The following is a 10,218-nucleotide window of genomic DNA, read 5'->3' as shown; positions in this document are numbered from 1 at the left end:
ACAGCTTAAAATAGTAACAAAACAAAAAAGATTCTATTTGCATTTTTTATATTGTTATTAGATTTCTAACTGTAAGGTCACGTGCGTTGTACATGGTTGTTATGTCATGCAACAAGGGTGGATAAAAAATGAGAAAGTATTTTAAGAACCACAATTTAGGGTATCTTGCAACATTGGTATCATATTTTTCAATTCCGTTAAAAATTTGTATGTGACTCTTTAAGTTTACATTCAACCAAATTTGGACTTGATCACATATATAATTTATTTAACAGCTCATTTGCCACTACATCAATTAATCATCTTTAATTAACTGCCCTCAATTAATCCCTTAATTGTGTTAATAGGAGGGTTACCCTGTTATCATGAATGCACATCGCCAGAGAATAACAAAAATTTACATAAACCTATCAGCTATATATATATCATGAAGATACAATCTTTTTCCCCTTGACCTCCCGATCAAAACCTAGGACCTGAAATTGGTTACCGATTTTCATCTTTCGCTTCGATAACTATGTATCAACTAATCAAATTATGCTTTTTATTTTATTAACATCAAAAAATCCCTTTTCTATTGATCTTGTGCTTCATAAACGCAAAAATATAGAGATCATATGAAGTTTTTTTATCATTTCACAATGAACAACAATTTCTACCTTGAAATCGATAACTGATTGCCCTTGATCTAACATATCATTAATGATGGGGATTAAGAAAACTATGAAAAAAGGCGAAAATGCCCTCGAGATAAACCAATATTACAGGAATACCAGGAGAATCCGAGATCCGCTGGTCAGCATATTGGGTCAGGTATTAGGTCATGACCCGACCCTGAAGACCCGCACTTATGAACCGTTGATCTATATGTCTTCATTGGGCTAGAATGACGACACGTGGCAGAATATGAGCGGACCTCTCAAGCATGCAAGTGGACCCATTCAAGCACTATAAATACTCTCTGTATAATACATTAATGGTAAGACATTTTATTGCACCCATACCCCCACTTCAGATCACACTCAACTTGCATTTGTCCTCTTTCTTCTATCTCGAACTCCACTAACTTAAACATTAGAAGGTTTTAGCTGAAGGCCTCCCAATGAACCTGCGATCTGCTCTTTTTTCTTAGGTCCCAAAACCACTCCAAGAACGCGAGGTAACTTACGACCTGAGATCTCAATTACTAATTACCACAAATGTTAATACAACAACAAACGTTTTGACTGCAAAAGATATACATACAAATAGACATTACACACACATATATATATATATGTATATATTGGGATAGAGAAAGATATATAGATATAGTGGGCATGTATGTATAATTAAGAGGAGGGATAGATGATGTTGGTAGAAGAGTTGAAAAGTGAGACAGTTGGAATCTTTGGGGGTTGAGTGGAAGAGAAAAGGATGTGGTGACGTCCATCTCAACTTTCTCTCTCTTCTCTCTCTCTACAGCAACCATAGACTTAATAATTTGGAGTCACATCAAACCTAACTTTAATTTCCTCCAAAAACAGTAACCCACAATTCCCATCATTCTCCTAATAATTCACCACTTCATCAATCAATCCCTGCGTTTTCCAACTCCCACCCTCATTCCCTCCTTTTCTTTTTTTTTTTTTAATATGAAATAATTTGAGTAAATTATATTTATACCCCTCAATATTAGATTAATTAGATACACAACATTTTATGAATTTTGTAAAATTCTAGGTATTTTTTTGAGGTATTAGTATAATGTATTTAAGGACGTATTTATGTAAATTTTTATTTTTGAATAAAGAATATAGTTATAATTATAACTATAATTTAAATATGTGTACTTGTAATTTAATAAAAGATAAGATGTGTTTGTATATTTAGATATAATGTTAGAGTTGTCAAAGTCAATTACTCAAATAATTGTTATATACAATGACTGAATTATTTAGAATTAGCGATACAAGAACATTCATATATTTATTTGACTAAACAAAGAATGAGGAATATAAAGTGAATGAATAATTAGAACTAATGATGAATTAATTTCAAATGTATATTAATAGAAAATTAATTAATGAGATGGTTATTTTGTGGATTAAATAAGCAAATTCAATGATATTCACGTAGGATATCTAAAGGCACACGCCGCCCCTCCTCAAGAACATGTGGTGCTCCTAAATGGAAATAACCTATAAATCTTAAAAATTTGGACTCCAGTTGGGCCTTCTTACCGAAAATTTAAGAAGACATCCTTAACTTCAGAAAATACCTCCACCACAACAGACTCTAATCGTTCCCAAGAATCGCGAATCATCCCGCCGTTGGGAGATAAACCTCCACAAAATCTCGGGGTGATCCCCTAACTATTGGAAGATGACAGTCGATTGCCTATAAACAGAGAGCTCTCCAAGCAGCAGGGCCACCTTATACTTTCATCCTACAATTTTAGCTGAAAAGAACACTTTAGTCATACTTAGTGTTTTACTTCAATTTTAATCCCTCATTTATACAAACGAAAAATAAAGCATAACACTCTCATTTTTACTCTCTTAATTCATAACATTCTATTTCACTATTTTCTACTTCAACTAAACTCAATCATTATTTTTTTTGCAGTATCAAGTATAGACATAGATAAAATTAAAATATTTTAAAAAAATTATTGAATCAAAATATATAATTGAATAATTTTCAGTGCACCATTAGAATACATCAAGACTTAAAAATGTCAAATATGTTAGAGACTGGTCTGGCACAACATGTTTTGAACATCGTGTCCAACGTATGTTAAGTTGCGTGTTCATAATTAAATAAATTCAGACACATATGACTATGTATTCTACAAATTTCTAAAGAGCGTCCCACTTGATTTAATGCCATATTTGACATACTTTAAGGACTTGTCTGACATGTTTTTAAACTTAAATGATTTTTCTGAAAAAAAAATATCTAAAATTACTTGAAAGAACAGTAAATAACATCAAAGTTATAATTGTTTATAGTATTTCTTTTCTATAATTACATTGTTATTTCTGAAAAATTATTACCAAATGCTTGAGTGTATGTATATGTATACATTTGTATTCACACACGTGTGTATATTTTATATTAACGTATATTTATACAAGATTTTAATATTTATATACAACAAAAATTGCATCATAGCCATATGATATTTTAATTTTTTTTTAAAAAAAAGTATTGTATTTTATATTTATATTATTTCGTGTATAAAATTCAGACTGGCTTTATGAAATCACTATATAAAATAAAATAAATGTTGAAAGAGGGGTGTAAATATGGTATTGTGATTTGCCGGGAGAATCTTCTTGATTACAAAATTCTCGTTAATAATTTTAAAAATTATAAAAAAATTATTTTTATCATATTATCATATTTTATTTTAGATAAAGTCGCCTACTTAGCATGTTATCGTTTCGATAAAATACTAATAAAATCAAATAAAAGAATTAAAAATATTTTTTTTATATTTATGAGACTATTAATAAAAATTATGTAACTAAGAGACTAAAAATATACTAATTCTAAAATATGCCACAAAAAATGGTAGTTGTCTGAAATTGAGTGTAAAAGCAAGTGGTGGTAAAGGTCATTTTCATAGGCTTTAACCCATTGGGACAATGGGCACTAAAAAGCTGCCAAAAGGACCAATTCAATCGGCATCTTATCTATACAAATTTAAGGATGTCCAATCAAAACCCACCAAATCAGCTTCAAACACCAATGTACAAGCAACAGCCCCAAATTTGTCAAATTATATATACATGTTGGAAAAAGTAATAAAATGATATATCTATATACATATATATATATATACACTTTAAATTATGAAATCTTCAGAAAGAAGAAAGAATGGATATAGCAGTTATTTTTTACATTTATTTTAACTAATTTGTTATGTTGAATAAAGTTAAGCATTAGTTGATTCATTACATATAAATATATATATTCTTTTTTCTACAAAATTAATCGATTATAGAACAGATGGAATATAGCAAGAAATAAAATGATTTTTTCTTTTCCGGTCTTAGGTAGGTTCAAGGATGAATCGTGTTCATCCTGTTGAAACTTTTAATGTGAAAATATTGGTTGAAGGGTTTTTATTTCACCCCTTCAAGGAGTAGCCAATAGTGTACAAATGAATTTTATTTTAGAAATTTACACACACATCAAGTATATTAACATCGCTAATTTAGATATCATATCGTATCCATTTGTTAAATGAATTATATTTTAAAAATTAAAGATGATGCAGCTGCAACCCACAAGTGGTTTTGGCACCACCTGATCTGATCATCCACCGACCGGTAGAATCCTTTGCTACCAGGTGCGCTATCATGGGTGGGTGGAAATCCTACGCTCACACAGCAAGCCATGAATAGAACCTCAAATATTTGGCAGGCACCTAATCCGAACCCTAAAGTAGGATGGCGATAAAAACACAAGGGACATGAATTGATCAATGAATAGGACCCAAAACCAGCTTTACACTAAAAGATAATAAGTTAGCTATATTCTGAATGGCCATAGCAATATTGACTAAACGCGTCTCAGTCGACACGAGACATCCCATTTCGACAACCCCATGAAAAACAGGAAACTAATATAGGACTTCTAAGGGGGGACAGACAGTACGAAAGTTCAGCAAGACGACTAGGGTTTAAACAAAGTCGATAGTTTTCAACTCTATTCCTCTCAGAAACCTCTAACCTGTTTACAGACACTGTTGATAGTGGAGAAAAAACCATGATAGTTAACTTTCTGAAAGAGTTCTGTAGCCTCACTTGTTTAATCTTCTTCGCCATCATCATCTTCGTCATCCTGATCATCATCATTTTCAGATCCATCACTATCTTTGTCCTGCATTAATGAGGAAAAGAATCAGTGGATTACATTACAAGGTTTCCCGATGCTATTCAAATATCAAGAAATGCTAGAATCTTGTGTTTCGATTGGAGGATTTCGAGAGCTAGATTTCAAATCTATAGTGACATTTCGTTTGTGTTTCACCCGGATGGTGCCAACCTTTCACATTTTTCTATACAATTGGCAGACATTAATCAGCTAATAGTTACATTCAGATCAGGTTTTCATACATAGTCTGAAAAGCAAATAAAGTAGCTCTAGTAGAAGCAACACATGATAATACTGTATAATTTTACATAAATTAAAAAATGAAAGGATAATCGACTAAGAACGCAATAGTAACAGGCATGCTGAGCAATAGAGGAATTTATGTACCATTCACCAAAATAGTAGTATAGTTCATAACCTATCTACGACAAAAGAGTGCAGAAGTAAGAAGTAAGAAGCAAGAAAATATAAGGCAATTTTCTCAGATTACCTCATCATCCTCATCCACCATTTCAAATTCCTCTTCATCAGCCTCCTACAACAAAGATATTCAAAATACCAAGAAATTTAAAATAGACAGTTAACAAGCACTTCAGATTTAAAATTGAGAATTCCATTAACATGTATAAATAAAAAAAGTGAAAGCTACAAGTCAAGGAGGAACTGTACATTGTTAAAATATGTGAGAGGATTTGGCCACAAATCATCCTTGATGATTTCAGCAACCTGCTACAAGAAAACAAGGTTCACCATATACAAAAATGTGTTACTTGTAAGAAAAGCATCAAGCTTATGTAGTGATTTAAAAATAATCTCAAGTTCGTGCGACAATCTGCTTGAGACAGAATTACCTCATCCTGAATCTCATCAATATCACCACTATGCTGGGTGTCACTAAACCACGAAAAGAAGCTGCATTTCACAGTGTTATTTAAGTAAGAACGCAAGAACGAAGTGGAAACTAGGAATACAAATAGCCCACAGTTTTCTAAGTAATTCAGCTTATCCCCTGAAAATTATGCAAGTATGATTGAGAAAATGTGTATGATCGGCCAAACTGAGGCACAAAAGGACCTTAGTTTCAAGGTAAGGCATTGACTACAGGTTATGAACGTGAAATCTATTTTTCCATCAGAGGAATAAAATGACAAATATAGAATAGGATAGTTGATTAATATATGCTCCTGTCCTACAGAGAAGCAAGTGGCTGTTAATGCATGAGGCACATCTAGACACCAATGCCGTTTGGCAGATGGTGTCCATTTTATCTCCCAGCATAGAATTTTCATACGTGCACATCACTGAAACTTTCAACAGCGACTTTCAGGCTTTCAGCAAGAGCAAAACCTGATTGCAATACTTATACATATATATCAGCTGACACAAAAACACCACCCAACTATTAAGGTGATAAGAATCAGAATGGTCAATGGCATTTCTTCTGTTAAACAGAATTTAGACGGTGATGTTCAGACATTTTTTGAGACTCCATTAATCCTGAAGCTGTTCGCTTCAAACAGCAAAAAGAGGACCACATTCCTTCTTTGTGATTAGCTTCATGCCCTAGGGAAACTTATAATATGGAAAAGATAACTTTTAACAACAATGAAAACTACATCGGCAGTATCTGCTTATCCCACAGGGTTAAGGGTTTCCTCAACAAGTACCTTCCACAACAAAAGTGATGCCTATGTTTGACCAATCTTGGATGTGAGTAAGAATAAGAAATATTTATACTTAGGAGAAATATGAGTAAAAGGCAAGTACAGGATGTATCTGTCAAATCACATATATTTTATTTGTCAAAGGCTAATTAATTACAATGAAAATGTTGTATAAGTTAGTACTTATCTTGTTATAAAAGAATCGGTAGTAAGATTTTCATTTCTTTTGCTTTTCGATTCCATTTGCAACAAAATGTAGAAGAAAGATTCAACCTATTTGAAGCACATAAGTTAGGCAGCTATAAAACAAACAAAAACACTGAGTGAACAAACTTAAATGAAAGAAAATATGTATAGCATGCACATACTGGTGAATTTCCATCTCAAAGGCATAGAGGTCCAGACAAAGGGAGCACTCAGAATGTAACCCTGGACAAATAAGTAATTCCTAGGAAAGACTTCTCCACAATATTTTCATTTTTCATTCATGGGATGCACACAAAAGCCACCCCTTTGCAACACAGAAATTTGCCTTTAGAAAAGTACCCTTTATAAAGTACGTTGGGTGATTGAGAATCCTTTCCAACAACTGTTTCCAAGTTCAAAACTTTTTAATAAGTCTCCCCTAATATTTGTGCTAATTCAGGCTAGATATCAAAATGTGGACCAATGAAGCCAAATAAATTATCATATTCAGTAACTACAAGAATCTGACCACTGGGCTGTGCTCAAAGAAAACATTACATTTCATCTGCTTCCAGATGAGCCAATTCCGTGGAACTAAGCAACAACAACATTCTAGTAACATAAAATAGGATGTCTAACCGTGAGTATTTAGCTATAACATTTTTTCTTTCTTGAAAACCAAATCTTTTTAGAGCATCAATTTACTGGTTTCCTGGTCTTTATCCCATTTTAACCAGATTCAACTGGCCATAATCTTGTGAGTTCAGTAGCCTCATGCAAGGAGTCACAACCATTCCTTGTCCAGAAAACAAATGGACATTATTTTGTGCTGAATCTTAGCAAGTTTATAGCGACAATTTTTCACGTAGATTATCATCATTAATCAATTCCATTGACAGTGGTTCAGGTGAACATATTGTTGGAGAATGATTGCTACTCAGCTCTGCTTTACCATACAATTAGCGAAAATAATAGAAAGCGAAAAGAAAACATACGGAACCAACCTTTCCTCAGCATGAGATCGCTTGTTTCCTTTCTTCTCTTCAGCTACGCCATTAGAAATGCCCTTCAAATGACAGACATGCACATAGATTCAAAACCCAGGAAACAGAGACATGAAATGCAGCAACCTGTATGTGGAAGCTTACCATCCCTTCTTTCCACTTTATGGATGTTGCTGTGATTTTTGTTGTTCCCTCCTCGAGGAAGGTAAAGGTCTTTGTGAGCCTAGTATCTTCAAAATAAGGATTGGGCTTGAAGTGCTGAAGGGGAAAGAAGATGATCCCAAAACTTTAGAATTTCACATAAACTAGATGCAACAACAGCATTTCCAATTAAGGGGACTCCGAAAAACAGGGTAAAAGATGAAGACTCACAAATGCAATGGAGTAACCAGATTTGACATCTTCACAATCTTTCACTTCCAGGTTACTTAAATACTTGAAAATCTAACACAAGCAAAAGGAAACAACTAAACATTAGAGAGAATACATATGAAGTGTTGAAATTATGTAAAAACCAATGTTGTAAAAACCACTGCATGAAGACTGTAAAGGAAGAACATTATAACTATTCCCATGTTTTCCTTTTCTTGGGGAACTGAAGGGAGAAAGATGAAAACCTTTTGGTCTTCTTCAGTTAAAAGCTCACTGAGAGCAGGATGACTCATGAACTGCAAGATCAGGGAATATGTGAATCAGAGGAAACGACACATCTTCAAACATTGGATGAACTAACAAGCACTATCTGTACCTTTTCCTTAAAGAACTAGTCAGAAAAGATCACTCACCGCAGTCAACCAGAAGTCAGGAATGGTTTTTATGATGTCATTTCGCTTATCATAGACAGGCTTGCGTATCTTATTGTACTTCTGTTCCACTTCCAAAACTTTTTCACTTGCTTCTTCATTGATCTGAAAGCAAAGGAAAGTGAAAGAACTTGTTATCTAGCTTCAGTTGCAGGTTAAATATGGATCTCATTAGAGCAAAGCAAATGAACAAATACCCAAGCAAAGGAGATTTGTGAGTGAAAACGACTTAATGTCTGGCAAGCAAACATAAAAATTAATTCACTTGAACACCAGAAACTCCTGTATACAACCTGGAGAAATAATTATGACAAAGATACAAGCACTACCACCTTTGTAGGACGAACACCTAGATTTTTCTCTGCCCACAAGCATGAACAGAAGCTAGCATAGGCAAGAAAACACTGTAAAGCACATCTAAATCCTGGATATAGACTACAGACTCGCAAATGTAAAACTCACAACTTTTTTAGTTGTGAAACATAAGAGAATATCTTTTAATCCTAACTGCATAACATAGAATGTGGAATCAAGAAATCAGAAACTTTAATTAATAATTACACAGATTCTTGAGCATACAATATATAAAATTGAAATCATCACAAAACTTAAGTATCGTGCATAGTTCGTGCAAATAGAGGTGCTGGCCAACAAAGTGCAGACTTTATCAATTAAAAATTCACTTTGTAATTGATCCTTTTTCATCTCCTAAGAAGTAGCATGCTTGAACAAGAAATGCTAACCCCCAAGTAATTAAATTTTGGAAAAGCTTTATTATTTTCAAATTTCAGGAAAAGTGTCCAACAGAAAAAGCTAATATATTCTGTTCCACCCTAAGGAATCCACTAGGAAAAGCTAGTGTATCTTCTCTTCCATTCACAATTGGTACTCAAATGATTCAGGCCACCACGTTTACGATTCACCCATTGACTCGTCTTCCACAAAAGCCCTTTTAACACCAATTACAGATAAAATTGTTCGACTGATAACCACCGCATTGAATCAAATCCGCAGTCTCTTCACTGGTTGAACACACAATCGGAGACACCTCACATGAAAAAAGTGCTTCTCGGCTCGGTTCAGAAACACCATAAAATCTTTAAAAACAAAAGAAAGATTGAACTTTTCGCAATAAAAAATTCCTCTCTTGATAAATCAATAAACGAAACTGAATACCTTTTCAAGCTCATCTTGAATTTCCTGAAGCTTTTCGATTGAGAGAACGAGCTCTCTGTCAATGTGCTCGGTCCCGCCGTTCTCTTCCTTCACCTCTCCCACTTTCTGCTTCTTCCCTTTGTCTACTCCCATTTCTCGTCCCAGCCCTAGAACTGTAGAGGAAAGAGAGAAATTTGGGTGGGTTTCGATTGTTTGCGACACCTCTGCTTAAACCCTAAATAAACCCTCAAGAGAGAGAGAGAGAGTTCAATGCAAAAGGCAGAGGAGATACAAAAATAAAAGGAATTAGGGTTGTGGTGACTGCACAAAAAGACAGTGGGTTGGAAATAAATAGGCAGTAAAGGGGGGTTAAAAAGCAAATATGAATAAAAAAATGGGTATTTTTCACAATTTTGGTTTTTGTAGAAAAAGGAAATCTACTATAATTTCTTAGTCCTGATTTGGCTGCATTTTATTTTTCCACTGTCCATCGTGGCACGTAATAGTTATTAATATAATTAGATAAATATAATATATATT

General features: G+C 33.6%; 1 protein-coding gene across 2 annotated transcripts; it reads right to left on the bottom strand.

Annotated features, from left to right (window-relative positions):
- Positions 4,480-10,001, bottom strand: LOC105168799 (NAP1-related protein 2). Of its 2 annotated transcripts, none has more exons than XM_011088953.2 (10): positions 9,700-10,001; positions 8,506-8,628; positions 8,338-8,388; positions 8,093-8,164; positions 7,865-7,978; positions 7,721-7,782; positions 5,718-5,778; positions 5,536-5,595; positions 5,357-5,401; positions 4,480-4,872 (listed from the first exon to the last, which is right to left on the bottom strand). In XM_011088953.2, the coding sequence occupies exons 1-10, from the start codon at positions 9,829-9,831 to the stop codon at positions 4,801-4,803; spliced, it is 792 nt and encodes a 263-aa protein (XP_011087255.1). In that variant the 5' UTR covers positions 9,832-10,001; the 3' UTR covers positions 4,480-4,800. The 2 variants fall into 2 exon arrangements, with proteins under 2 accessions (XP_011087255.1, XP_011087256.1); XM_011088954.2 differs by having other exon boundaries at positions 5,536-5,592.

The sequence above is a fragment of the Sesamum indicum genome, linkage group LG8, assembly GCF_000512975.1.
Source record: "Sesamum indicum cultivar Zhongzhi No. 13 linkage group LG8, S_indicum_v1.0, whole genome shotgun sequence".
Taxonomy (NCBI): domain Eukaryota; kingdom Viridiplantae; phylum Streptophyta; class Magnoliopsida; order Lamiales; family Pedaliaceae; genus Sesamum; species Sesamum indicum.
This window is presented reverse-complemented; position numbering and strand designations above follow the sequence as displayed.